Source organism: Natator depressus, chromosome 2, assembly GCF_965152275.1.
Source record: "Natator depressus isolate rNatDep1 chromosome 2, rNatDep2.hap1, whole genome shotgun sequence".
Lineage (NCBI taxonomy): Eukaryota > Metazoa > Chordata > Testudines > Cheloniidae > Natator > Natator depressus.
The window spans coordinates 258979831-258994516 of NC_134235.1; the positions used below are offsets into that span (position 1 = coordinate 258979831).

Here is a 14686-nt window from a genome sequence, read left to right on the forward strand (position 1 = left end):
GCACCCCCTGCTTCGTCTCTTCCCCCCCTCCGAGGACCCACTCCCCACTCACTCCTTTCTACCACCTCGCTCATCCTTAAGACAGGTAAAAAGTGATAGGGCCATGGTGCCCTGCCACCAGATAAAAACACCTGTTCCCACCCCCTCTTATTTCCAGTGGGATTTGGTAACCCTACCCCCTGTTTAGCAAGGGCAGCCCAGTTGAGGGTGGCTCCCTGTGACATTCCCCAGGGTACAATCTGGAGAGCTGTGTCCCCTCAGTTTTCCAAGCAGGGGTGTCTTTTACACTGCTTTGCTGTGAGAGCAACCCCTCCTCCCCGCTGCAGGTCAGCGCCGAGGCACATCCATAGGACAGCCCGGAAGAAGTGTGAATCCCTGCGGCCTGTTCTGCTCCTGAATTGTGGACAGAAGACTGATCTAGAGATGTTTAACCCAACACCTTTCCCCAGCTTTCAACAAGCTAACTAGCAGTATGTACCTGCTAGCTGGGACATTTATTTGTATCCTGTGTAAACTCTGCTCGAAAGATCCCTGTCAAATTCTTACACATCAGATGTTGCATCTCAGGAACTCCAGAGCTTTTAAATGTATATAGGCTGTCCAGCATATCCCATGGTGACGTCACAGCATCTGGTCTGTTCTCTTGTGGCTGTATAGTCTGATCAGTGACTAGATCAGGTCACGAACTGATGTCACATAGGAAAGTGCAGGCTCCCACTGAGGAGTTGGCATGATCCTTGGCCCTTTTTTCCACCTGTTTTTCACATCCATCTTCCTCAAAGTGTTTACAACCTTCATCACTAGCTGCTCTCTACGACAGGTCTATCCTTTACAATGTGTTCAGAGTGATCTGCATTTATACCACACAAAGTGAGCTTTTAAATAAATCCCACACTTATGGGAATGCTGCTACCACAACAGTGATTCAACAAGGAGTTGGCTAGCCTGGTCCAGATCCCAGGGCAAATGGGACCCCACTCTCACAAAGGGGACCTAGGAACGCACCCTGATGCTCTCCGCAAAGTTAGGGCCACTGAAAAGGATTCATTATTCAAAAAGAGCCAAAGGCCCAAGCTCCTGCAGAGCTGTGAATATCGACACAGGTTTTAGAAAGTCATAGTAATAATCTGACACCGAATGGGGCGTGTTCATGGCTGCGGCTCCTCACCTGTGCGCTCCTGAGCTGATGCTGCCCGGGCACCACTCCCTCCCCCACAAAGCGGATGCAGCCGGCCCATAGACTAAACCCAATGTGAAATTAACTACCTCTGCAGCACATGCTCTCGTGCCCTCCCCACTGAACTGATGTGCCCAGCGCAGGAACGGGACATTTTGCATCGTTGCCGTATCATTTTATTATAAAAAATAACCAAAAACCCTTGTGGCAGCCCAGTTTTATCCGTAACAAAACCCACCGATATGGCACATGCTACACAACCTCCTGGGTGTGTGTAGGGGGGTGGGGGATCAAAAAGCAAAAGGGAACAATATGAATCATACATGAATCTCTTCTAGACTGCAGGCAAGGCTGCTTTTAGTGACCACGCAGAAAGCTTTCCAGCTGCAAGGCCATTTCGGGATTCTTTTGTACAGTCATTGGTCTTTTCTTGCCCTCAGCAAAGTCTCCCATGCAAGGAGAGGCTTCATCCCTCATCCGTTTAAGTGACGACAGCTCACCAGCCCCTCTTGTATATTACACAGTTATTCCATGTGCTCAGCTGTACTGCAGGAGAGATAACAGAGGTCAGCAAAAGAATTGGTACTATATGCATGCGCGCACGCACGCACACACACACAGCATAGAAACACGGTGTCTGCACTGGCCAAAGAAAGCGTTCGCACTTCTCTAGCACACCGCTCTTAAACACGGCTTGGGCTAGAAAGATGCTCCACCATTCCCTGACCAGCGTAGGTAGGGGCCACAATTCTCACGTGACGTTCCCAGAGATGATCGCTAAGCACAGGGCTTTGTGGTGTCCCGCACGCCACTCATGAGCCATTTGCTCCTTTAATCTGATCCAGTGCTTTATCCGAGAACTTTTCCTTCATCAAAAGTCCAGAAAAGCTCCATTGGACACCCTCCCCCCAGCAATCCCAAACCACATACTGCAACGATCACCCCCTGCAAAGCTGAGCCAGAGAGCCAGGCACGCTCGCCGGGGGATGAGAACGCAGTGCGCAGCATGCAGGTTGCATGGAGCATTCCCGTGTGAAATGCTCACACACAGCAAGCCATATGCTTGTGGGTCTAGACAGGACTGCAGGGCTCTCCATACCTGCCCCTTTAGGAGCTGTGGCTAAAGCATTCAAGTCTCAGAGAGACACTACCCTCTACCCAAGTCCAAGGGAGTTAAGGATTCTGTTAGCAAGAGTGACAAGACCAATCTGACAAGTCCCAATGTGTCTGTGCTCTGAGACAGCCAACCAGACCTCCTTAATCAGAATCACTTCCTTCCTGCTTTGCTGATCCAACAGCTGATGCCAGTTCTTCCTCTTGGCCTCTCAATCGCTCTCCTGTGCGGGCAACAGAAAAGCCAGTCAGCGATCATTGTGTAACCGGAGTTTAGAACGGCACGTGAAGGGGGTGATCTGAACTGTGCTACCCAAACTTCCAGGATGTCCACCAACCTTGCCAGCAAGTCTCCCTGCTCCATTGACTCTGAATTGGCTCAGGTCCCAGTTATTTCTGGAGTGGATGTGGGTGTCACCCAACTGGCTGGGCGAATCTGGATTCTACTGTACAACCTGTACCACTGTAGCCTCGGGGCACATCCCATAGACATGTCTATCTGCCCACGGTGGGCAGCAGTATTACCCCTCCCCGAATCAGCCACCCGCCCATCAGGGAAGCAATCAAGGGGAACTAACAATGGTTTAGACATATCCGGTGAGGGCTTGGCTGGAAGCATGGTCTGAGGACCTACACAATCTGGCTGGCTGACTGCCAGAGGAAGGCAGCATTACTCTTCACTCCAGAGACCACCTCAATGCCTCTAGAGAGAGGACATCTGGGGGGCTCATTCCTGACACTATTCCACAGCCTTTCGTTTTAAAAAGTTCTGCCGACCTCCACTGAGCTTGCACTGGAGATCGTTCTCCGCCATGAAATTGCTGGAAAAGTCAAGATTCAGAGCAGAACTGGAAATAAAGTTACAGCATCGGTGCTAAGCGTTGTCCAGAGAGCTCCAGCTCTCTACAAGTCCAACATGTTTAAAACACTCTCTCTGTTCATTTCCACTCATGTTGTAAAGTCCTTTCTGTTGCTTTCTAGACTGAGTGAGAAACTGGCTGTGACCCTACGCACCTCTCTGTTCACACGCTACACACAACTGTAATACTCTTTATACAAAACACACCTTGTGCAGAATGATTTGAAAACTAATAAGTCACTGATCATTACTAGGCTTGTGTAGTGTGTAAAGAGTTCCGAGTACATGTTGGAATTATGACTAAAATGTGTTTAAATCAGGCATGTCCCGGGGAGTTGGTAAACTGGTCTGTCCTAAAGAAAGGAATGGGCGTTTACCTCAATTGACATATAAGCAGTAAATGGGGCCATCAAACTAACAAGGGGAGGAGATCACAGGAAAGAGAACACTTTGCATTTTAGCAAACACCTGGGAGGGAAGAAAGAGCAGGGAACTTCCTTCTCCACCAGACTCAACGTTGCCTTCCTCACAGCTTGAAGGAACCGTACTTTGAGGGTAACCTTCAGAAGAATCCATTTCAAAGGTTCACTGGACTATAAAAGAAAGGGGCAGAAACCCAAATTCTCTCTCTCACCTAAAATGACAAAGGAACCAGCCCTTTGGGTTCTGGAGGAGATCCAGGCAGAGAGCAAAAGCAGCACTTCGGGGCACTCAGGGTTGTAATACAAGCAGTGATCCAACCTCCCACTGGTCTGAATTGCACCCTGAAGTGTGTCACGGACCATCAACAATATTTACTGCCTGACAATGAGGCCACGATTTTCAAAGATAAATACGGAGGCACCTAAGTAAATAGTCTGCTTCTCAAAGGGCTGAGCTCCCCCGGAGATCCTTCTGAGCTCAGAAGCAACTGCTGGGAGCACTTATACAGATGCATACAGATCAATTAAAGAGCCTAATTTTTGTCTCCTGCCTTTGAAAAATCTTGGCCCTAGTCCTTCCAAGTCTATAACCATTTCCACGTTAGTTCAACAGCAGCAGCGCACTTACTTATCAATTCAGCAATTGCCCTTTGCGTTCTCTTCTCCAGTTTTTCCAGTTTCTTGGCTACATCTCGCTTTAAATCCCTGGGGGAGAGGATTGTAATTTAGCAAAAAAGCCCAACACACAAGCACACCCAGACACAAAGCTAGCCCACCAGCTAGCCCAGCAGAAGGGATCCATGAGTCTATTCAGAGCCAGTCTGGGGTCTCAAATGAAGAACAGCCACAGAAACACCGCATCTGCAGTGTAAGCTCCTTGGGGCAGAGATTGTGTCTTACAGAGCAAGCTGCCAGCACTTTAATCATCATCAGAGCCAATGCAAGGGCCATGCAGACCAGTCGGATGGAATATCCCTGCCACTGGTGGTCCCTAAATACCACCGCCAGAGCAGGGGAGCAGCGGCATTCCCTTAAAACAGGAATTAGATGGAAAGGGTAAGAAAAGTGCCAGCTTCATGGGGGCGCGGGGGAGTTTCACCTCACTGGGGGAAGAAGGGGAATGAAGAAATCTTTGGCCACTGCCCCTCCCCACAGGGCAATTCTTGCCCTTCCTAAGTGTGAGAAGAGAAGCACCATCTACAAGACTGAGGATTCCATGAGATTCCTGGTGGCCACAAGTGTCTCTGAATTGCTGACACTTCGCAAGACCCACAATTCACATTAGTCCCTCCTCAACGCCCTTGCCCAGCGATCCACGTGGCACAACAATAGTCAACCTCAAAGAGAAGCCAACTCACCAGCTGAGCACAAAACACCAACACTCAACCAGTGAGGACCCCTTGGGGAGAAATGGTCTAACGCACCCACTGCTGAGCGGCCACACAGGCCACCTCCATCTATCGGGCTTCAGAACAGGAGGATGTGAAAATCCAGCTGAGGAGCACATTGGGCCAGGCCCTTCTGTGTCCCCACTTCCATCAGAAACCTGTCCCACACTCTTTGAACACAGATGCTCTTGGCTTCGGAGGGCCCTGTCAGTAACATATTCCTTAGCTTGTTATCCTGCACATGCTGTTCCAGCTGTGTGCATGAAGCCTGGTGCCTGTCCACATGCTGAAATCAGGGTGCTGTCATGCTGTGGGACCATCGTTCACAGTGTGTTTGTACAGTACCAAGCACACCAGGGCCTTGACCCCAATCGAGCCTCCACATGCAACCGCAGTGCAAAGAATACAAGCTTCACCAGATCCTTTCATCATTAGGCAAATAGAAACGAGACAAATTGTATCCATCCTAGAAACTCCCAGAAGGTGGAGATCAGCACCACTTATCTGTCCCATCTAGCTAATCCCAAGAGCCAGAGCTTGTTCATTCTCTACAGGACATTTACTAGGGTTTTCTGCAGTCTAGCTTTTGTGATGTCCAGGGATGGGGATTTTATTTCTCTCCTTGGGAGACTGTTCTACACTCAGATCTCACTACTGGGAAGTTTCCCTTGATACTGAACATAAGTTTCCCAATTTTTTGTAATCCCAGGTGGTACAACCTTAACAGGGTTAAAGTTATGGAAATAGCTGGAGAGCGTCCCTGCGACCATGAACACACACGCGGATGTTTAGGACTAAAAGGACTGAATCTATGCAAGCTGATTCCTAAAATCGCGCTTACCAGTCTGGCTTTCTGGGGGCGAGGTTTGCCAAATCCTAGGGGAAAAGGAACAAAGGAATTCTCATTAAGAGCAGCCAAACTCATGTAATGGAAAAGAGTGAGTTTACAAGTGTGCACAATTATATTTCAAAGCAGGTATTGAAGACCAAGACACATACCACTTCTTCAATAATAGGCTCTGGCTTTGCTGCTTCCAGTTGGTCCTTCACCTTATCTTCCACTAGAGGGAACAATAGAACAACAAATGTTAACAAATTTCAGGAGTAGCAGCCATGTTAGTCTGTATCCGCAAAAAGAACAGGAGGACTTGTGGCACCTTAGAGACCAACAAATTTATTTGAGCATAAGCTTTCGTTGGCTACAGCCCACTTCATCAGATGCATGCAGTGGAAAATACATTAGGATGATTTTATATACACAGAGAACATGAAACAATGGGTGTTACCATACACACTATAACGAGAGTGATCCGTTAAGGTGAGCTATTACCATGAAGAGAGAAAAGAAACCTTTTGTAGTGATAATCAAGATGGTCCATTTCCAGCAGTTGACAAGAACGTGTGAGGAACAGGGGTGGTGGGGGGCGGGGGACGGGATGGACTGACTAAACATGGGGAAATAGTTTTACTTTGTGTAATGACACATCCACTCCCAGTCTTTATTCAAGCCTAATTTAATGGTGTTTGCAAATTAATTCCAGTTCAGCAGTCTCTCGTTGGAGTCTGTTTTTGAAGTTTTTTTGTTGAAGAATTGCGACTTTTAGGTCTCTAATCTAGTGACCAGAGAGATTGAAGTGTTCTCCGACTGGTTTTTGAATGTTATAATTCTTGACGTCTGATTTGTGTCCATTTACTCTTTTACGTAGAGACTGTCCGGTGTGGCCAATGTATATGGCAGAGGGGCATTGCTGGCACATGATGCCATATATCACATTGGTAGATGTGCAGGTGAACGAGCCTCTGATAGCATGGCTGATGTGATGTTAACAAAGTGACTTATAAGAAAGCCAGCATGAAGACGATGCTTCACTTTGGTATTTAAGAAGCTTTTACAAAACCTAACCCCAACAGGCATGCTTCTCTACAAAAACATTCCCCTGCAACTTTTGCAACCCAAACACTGCACTCCAGAAGCAAAACAGACCATAAACCACGTGAAACTGATGTCCATCGTCCGAACCGAGAGAAATGCAAGAAGTGAACAGCAGCAGCCCTGAAGTCAATTGGACTCAAACCGGGTTTTAATATAACCTCTGCTGCTGTAACATTGGAAAGGAAATGGATTTGCTTATAACATATGACTTGAGTTGACCATGTCAATTTAAAGCAAGTAGTGATGCACAGGACAGAGCCTTCCTGCAGGAGTAGCATTTTCTAGAGCCGTCCCTCTCAACAGGGACTGGCTTGCTGCCTTCCTAGACTGCGGTAGGGAGATCTCAGGGACTGGCACCAGTCCACTGGTCGCTGAGAAACACCGTCTTAGTGGAAGGACAGAGCTCCACAATCTGAAGCACTGAAAAGATGATTGGCAAACTTTATTCCCAGCTATTACTGTATTTAGAGTAATCATGGGAGACTTCCCACTCCACAGCTCTGTGGCAAGTTACTTTTAAACTCCTTATCTTAATTCTTTACATTATCCATCCCAGAACTCAGACTTACACACAGCATATGATACCTCCTTCCCTCCTGTGATGGGCACATCCACCACTGAGAAACGAAACACCCCGACCGGGAGAACTCTGAACTCAGAGAAGTACCCAAACTAGATTAAAATCCCTGCTTCAAAACTAATGTAAAGTCCGAAGTGGAACAAGAGACAGGGAGAAACCAACGACAGAATTCCATCTTTCTTTCTGCCCAGACATTGCAAGAGGGAGAGGCCCGGACACGCCGAGCACAGCAATATTTACTGGTGGACATGACTCTGCACTTGCGAGTGCTATTTCTATCCCATGCCCCCTCCCCCGGGTGTTAGAAATGCAGACTGCAGATGCCCATTGAGGAGTGGGAAACTCTAGCCTGTTGGTTTAATTTGTGCCTGTTTTGTGCTTCCATGGATGCTCCTAGCCAGAGAGGAAACGGCTTTGAATGATGGAAACAAAAACACAGAAACATGGAAAAGATGAAGTAGGATTAGTGAAGGGGGCTGTCACAGAGCAGAACCTGCTCTACTCCCTTGGCAAACTCAGGCTAGGACTATAATATGGTTAGATACCGACTCTGCTTAGAGCGTGGTTCAGTTCAGGCGACAGGAAGGAGCTCTCTCTATACCAGTGGTTCTCAACCTGTGGCCCGCGGGCTGCTGGCAGCCCACTACAGCTGCAGCCCATGTGACATCGTCAGGGCCATACAGGAAGTATATATAGTGTGTGGATGCGGCCCACATAACACAGAGAGGTGCACACGCAGCCCACAATGGTAAATAGGTCGAGAATCACTGCTCCATACTGTAAGATCAGGCTGTGACATGGGAGGACTTGCAGTAGAGAGGTCCTCTCCATTTTGTTACCTGACCTCTACGTCAAACTAATTTACTTATGTGGTTTTAAATGAATACACCCTGTTTTGATACACATCAGGATTCCTGACTTATCTCTGCCCCCTGCAATCAAATCACTGATTTTAAACAAGCCTAAACCCCAAATTTCCATGCTTCAGCTACAGAGCAACTCCTCTCCCAAGACATACAGCACCACACGCTTTCAGAGGCAAGGCTCCTGAAGGCAGCGTTGGGCTATTACAAGCCACTGGTGTTCTCTTTAAAGGAGGTCATAGCTCTGTCGAGGGGCTGGTAAAGACGACCGGTTCTCAGACATCCCTGGAAACAATCGAGGCAGCTATGCCCCCTTCCCACTCTGATGACTGTGGGAAAATGCCGTTATTGTTTCCCAGGAGGGCAAACTATGAGATTCTGCCCACAGCTGAGATCCACAGAGACCCCAGTATTTCTAATTATAGCCACCACTCCCGCACTCAGCACTCTGGAAAGGATGAAGAGGAATACCCCGAACTCATTCCTGCCACTGCCATTGTTTGGCACATATTTTAAAGAGCTCTCTTCTGTGAGGGTTTACCACCACCATGCTGGCAGCAAGACAAATCGGGATTTTTGTTTTACATTAATTAAGGGTGCACGGATTTTCAAGCTGGAGAACGGTGCCAGATTGAAAGCCCTGAAGTTATGGCTAATAGTTTCAAACATAGTTGTTTAAAAAGTTAGGTACCTGAATAAAAGTGGCCTGATTCTCGGAGGGTGCTGGGCACTCACAGCTCTCACTGACTTCCAGGAGAGCCCTGCTCCTCTGAAAATCAAATGACTACTTTACAGACCTGAATTTGGCTTTCCATAGCTAATTTTAGGCACCCACGTTGGGAACCTTTGGCCCGATGCTGTGGGCCCACAGAAAAGCTTCGGCAAGGGCAGTCACAATATAATCTCCTCCACGCTGCCACACTGATGTGCCTCAACCCCGACCTCAAGGGAACCACCACTGGAGGACGGTCTCCATGCTCCTTCAATCCTTGGCACATCTGCCGAGCCGCTCAACGGAGCCTGTTAGTGAGAGAGAGACTCCGGTGTAACAGAATTGGTTCTGAACCTCACAGACTCATTTCACACAGGCCATCTCACACTGCCGATAAGCAGGAAAGCCCTTTCCATCACTTCTACCCGAGCTGGAGTCAAACCCATGAGCCAGAGACGAAAGGATTGATTGCTCTGTTGAGAAGCCTCTGGCCCATTCTTTGGAAACATAAGCATAAATGACGTGGTAGTTACATCTGCTGGGAGGTGAAGCCACGCTGTTGTTCCTACCTATGCCGTCCCAACTCCTGCTCATTTCCCGCTAGTAATCGCCACAGTCTGTGGGAGAGGTTTATATGAAGTATAAAAACCCAGACATGGGCACTGAACCACTCTAGTCTAGTCTCTATAGGGCCAATTCACTGTCGCACTCAGATGGCTTCTAGGATACAGGGACTATTTGCTCAATTCTCAGATACTGCTGGGAACGATGATTTCATTCACCTCCGAGCCATTCGAGATTCCCCAACTGTTAGACTAATCTCTTCAGAGCAGGGAGTGCGGCTGGTACTAAATTCCCAGAGTGGTAGGCACGTGCCCAGCGCCACCTGGTTTATCATAATAAATCGGACTGAAAAAAAAAAAGTTAGGCAGGTTTCCAACAGTTGGTTTGAATTCAAAAAGAAAGGACTGGTGATATGGAACCTTTCCCCTCAAGGTCACAGGGTCAAAGGTAGCGAAGGTCAGTGGCTTAACGGATGGACAGCTGCTTGGCAGCCAACATCAAATGAGTATGGTGGATCTCCTCCCAGTGACGAGTGGAAAGGATCTAGATGAAAACTGTAACTGGGCCCTTGTTGGCAGCTAGAGCAGAGGACAAGGATGAAGCGTTCCTGCTACAGCACTAGCAGAGGTGGTCTCTCCAGATAGGGCAACGTGCAGGAAATTGGGCCTGCTGCTGACCCGGTCCTATAGGCAGAGGACTTCACTCTCCAGGGTGATCAATCCAGTATCTTTCACATCTTCTACGTTTTGTTTTTTAAATCATAGAATATCAAGGTTGGAAGGGACCTCAGGAGATCATCTAGTCCAACCCCCTGCTCAAAGCAGGACCAGCACCAACTAAATCATCCCAGCCAGGACTTTGTCAAGTCCTTAAAAACTTCTAAGGAAGGAGATTCCACCACCTCCCTAGGTAACGCATTCCAGTGTTTCACCACCCTCCTAGTGAAAAAGGTTTTCCTAATATCCAACCTAAATCTCCCCCACTGCAACTTGAGACTATTACTCCTTATTCTGTCATCTGCTACTACGGAGAACAGTCTAGAGCCATCCTCTTTGGAACCCCCTTTCAGGTAGTTGAAAGCAGCTATCAAATCCCCCCTCATTCTTCTCTCCCGCAGACTAAACAATCCCAGTTCCCTCAGCCTCTCCTCATAACTCCTGTGTTCCAGTCCCCTAATCATTTCTGTTGCCCTCTGCTGGACACTTTCCAATTTTTCCACATCCTTCTTGTAGTGTGGGGTCCAAAACTGGACACAGTACTCCAGATGAGGCCTCACCAGTGTCCAATAGAGGGGAACAATCAAGTCCCTCGATCTGCTGGCAATGCCCCTAATTATACACCCCAAAATGCCATTGGCCTTCTTGGCAACAAGGGCACATTGTTGACTCATATCCAGCTTCTTGTCCACTGTAACCCCTAGGTCCTTTTCTGCAGAACTGCTGCCGAGCCATTCGGTCCCTAGTCTGTAGCGGTGCATGGGATTCTTCCATCCTAAGTGCAGGACTCTGCACTTGTCCTTGTTGAACCTCATCAGATTTCTTTTGGCCCAATCCTCCAATTTGTCTAGGTCCCTCTGTATCCTATCCCTACCCTCCAGCGTATCTACCTTTCCTCCCAGTTTAGTGTCATCGGCAAACTTGCTGAGGGTGCAATCCACACCATCCTCCAGATCATTAATGAAGAAATTGAACAAAACCGGCCCCAGGACCGACCCTTGGGGCACTCCACTTGATACAGGCGGCCAACTAGACATGGAGCCATTGATCACTACCTGTTGAGCCGGACGATCTAGCCAGCTTTCTATCCACCTTATAGTCCATTCATCCAGCCCATACTTCTTTAACTTGCTGACAAGAATACTGTGGGAGACCGTGTCAAAAGCTTTGCTAAAGTCGAGGAATAACATGTCCACTGCTTTCCCTTCATCCACAGAACCAGTTATCTCATCATAGAAGGCAATTAGATTAGTCAGGCATGACTTGCCCTTGGTGAATCCATGCTGACTGTTCCTGATTACTTTCCTCTCCTCTAAGTGCTTCAGAATTGATTCCTTGAGGACCTGCTCCATGATTTTTCCAGGGACTGAGGTGAGGCTGATTGGCCTGTAGTTCCCTGGATCCTCCTCCTTTCCTTTTTTAAAAGATGGGCATGACATTAGCCTTTTTCCAGTCGTCCGGGACCTCCCCTGATCACCATGAGTTTTCAAAGATAATGGCAAATGGCTCTGCAATCACATCCGCCAACTCCTTTAGCACTCTCAGATGCAGCGCATCCGGCCCCATGAACTTGTGCTCATCCAGCTTTTCTAAATAGTCCCGAACCACTTCTTTCTCCACAAAGGGCTGGTCACCTCCCTCCCCATGCTGTGCTGCCCAGTGTAGTAGTCTGGGAGCTGACCTTGTTCGTGAAGACCGAGGCAAAAAAAGCATTGAGTACATTAGCTTTTTCCACATCCTCTGTCACTAGGTTGCCTCCCTCATTCTGTAAGGGGCCCACACTTTCCTTGAATTTCTTCTTGTTGCTAACGTACCTGAAGAAACCCTTCTTGTTACTCTTAACATCTCTTGCTAGCTGCAACTCCAAGTGTGATTTGGCCTTCCTGATTTCACTCCTGCATGCCTGAGCAATATTTTTTATATTCCTCCCTGCTCATTTGTCCAATCTTCCACTTCTTGTAAGCTTCTTTTTTGTGTTTAAGGTCAGCAAGGATTTCACTGTTAAGCCAAGCTGGTCGCCTGTCATATTTACTATTCTTTTTACACATTGGGATGGTTTGTCCCTGTAACCTCAATAAGGATTCTTTAAAATACAGCCAGCTCTCCTGGACTCCTTTCCCCCTCACGTTATTCTCCCAGGGGATCCTGCCTGGGAGAATGGGGAGAGGCATCGTTACGACCTTCCCAAGCTCTCAAAAACTCCCTCTCCAGCACCTACCTGAGGCTGGCTTGGCCTGAGGCACCTTCCTTTTCTTGAGATCTTCATCCTCAGGAATGTAATTTCGCAGCTTGAGCTCCCTAGAAAGGAAGGGGAGAAAGCAGGAGAAGCATAAACACATGCACATCCCCCTCACCAGGCTGCCACCATCTTAACAGACATGCACAAGAACAGAAATGCAGAAGCCAAAGTTCTCACTTTCTCTAATCATAGAATATTAGGGTTGGAAGAGACCTCAGGAGGTCATCTAGTCCAACCACCTGCTCAAAGCAGGACCAACACCAACTAAATCATCCCAGCCAGGGCTTTGTCAAGCCAGACCTTAAAAACCTCTAAGGATGGAGATTCCACCACCTCCCTAGGTAACCCATTCCAGTGCTTCATCACCCGCCTAGTGAAATACTGTTTCCTAATATCCAACCTAGACCGCCCCCACTGCAACTTGAGACCATTGCTTCTTGTTCCATTATCTGCCACCATTGAGGACAGCCTAGCTCCATCCCTATAATCAATAAATAAGAAGAGAGACTTTGAACTAGATGGACACAATTAAGGCTGGTTGCCCCTTGAAGAGAGGCGAATTCGACAGACCAGCCACCTACTCAAGGATTTTCCCTGTGGCAAACAGTGCATCAATAGGGAAGTCCTGGCTGTGGAGGGGTCCATATTTCACTGCTTCGATACACATGGCATTACACTGAAACAAGCGGGTTTGATTCTCTCCGCAGGAAAGCCACAGTGGGGTCCATTCACCTGTGGCATAATGCCATTGCTGACGTGACTGAAGCCAACAGAGCCACAGCACTGGTATCAGGTCAAGGTGCAAGAAAGTAATGGCATATTTCAAGGTAAGAGATCATTTAAAGGTTAATTGGAATTGAACAGCCCTTGTTTGCCTCATATCCAGAGTGTTTAAACCCAGCTATTTATGGAAGGTGAGCGCAAAGCAACATGCAAAGAGAACGCAATGTGGATTTCTGTGCAGAGTTCTTCCACTCGGGCTGTGTGGGCAGGCAGAGGGAAACTATGCTCAGCATCAAGATATGTGTTCATTAACCCTTCCAATTCTTTCCAGGCCCAGATGTGAAGAGTTCCAGAGATGCTGCCGAACCCCTCTCCTATTGGGTCCATTTTTTGGTCCTTTTCATAATCATTTTCCGGTTTAAGTCTATTTTTTTAGGTGTTTCAATGCTAATGGAGGTCCTGACCCTGCACATATGTAACTTTATTCATGTGTGTAACCTCATTACTTCAGTGGGATTAATGGTACATCATCTCGCACAATAGGGGTCCCTGGTGCCACAGTCAGACAAATAATAATAATAAGCAAGCATCTGCATATGCTTTTGCAAGATCAGGGCCTGGGAAGGCAAGATCTCAGAGTAGGGACCTTGTCTCATGTGCTTGTGAACAATGCTAAGCAACAGCTGGTGCTATATAATAGTATTTTAAGCCATTAGGCAAATTAAGAAGATTAAAACAATCCAACACTTTAGATTGGTTTATCTGTTCAAGATGCTCTAAAGCTTTCGATTGGTTTAAATTGTTAATGCATCTTTAAGGCCCTCAGTTTAAACTGCAAAATGCATTAAAAATTGTGGGGGAGAGGAGATGGACAAGAGGCTTAGAGAAAAAGCCAAGGGGTGGGAGCCTATCACGCTGTTCTAAAAACCATTTCTTAAATGATGCACTGGAGAGTAATTCATACCTAGAAATTCATACCTACCCTGCGATACCTAAGGGGCTGCAGGCTCTTCTATTTGTAATGAACCTTGAAATTAACTCACTTTTTGGTTAGGCACTTGCATCAGTCAGAACGGCCCTGGAAGAGCATTTGACTGCTGCTGGGCAGCTTATTGGATGACAACACTTTTTCATCTAGATCCTGCGTAAGTACTGAATTGTTTTTTTCCCTTAAAAAAAAAAAAAAAAGAAATCAGTGATGGAGCAATTTGGGATTTTTCAACTTTTAATGGCCAGTTTTAACACAGAGGCCATTTCCCACTGGATGCTAGGGCCTCTGTCTTTAAAGGCAAGTTATATGTGAGGTATGCCACTGTCAAGGTTCCTTCCCCACTCTGAACTGTAGGGTACAGATGTGGGGACCTGCATGAAAACCTCCTAAGCTTATTTTTACCATC

At 47.4% G+C, this 14686-nt stretch overlaps 1 protein-coding gene across 4 annotated transcripts in view; it reads right to left on the reverse strand.

Annotated features, from left to right (window-relative positions):
• Positions 1-361: 361 nt before the first annotated feature.
• Positions 362-14686, reverse strand: part of CCDC12 (coiled-coil domain containing 12) — an 82333-nt gene continuing 68008 nt past the window's right edge. For 2 of the 4 annotated variants that reach the window (XM_074943457.1, XM_074943456.1), the window contains exons 3-8: positions 12546-12625; positions 5959-6020; positions 5801-5835; positions 4200-4276; positions 2431-2514; positions 362-1723 (exon numbers count right to left, since the gene is read on the reverse strand). In XM_074943457.1, the coding sequence (XP_074799558.1) occupies positions 2435-2514; positions 4200-4276; positions 5801-5835; positions 5959-6020; positions 12546-12625 (334 nt within the window). In that variant the 3' untranslated portion in view covers positions 362-1723; positions 2431-2434. The remainder of the gene's footprint in view (positions 1724-2430; positions 2515-4199; positions 4277-5800; positions 5836-5958; positions 6021-12545; positions 12626-14686) is intronic. The other 2 variants (XM_074943455.1, XM_074943454.1) reach the window with 2 other exon arrangements.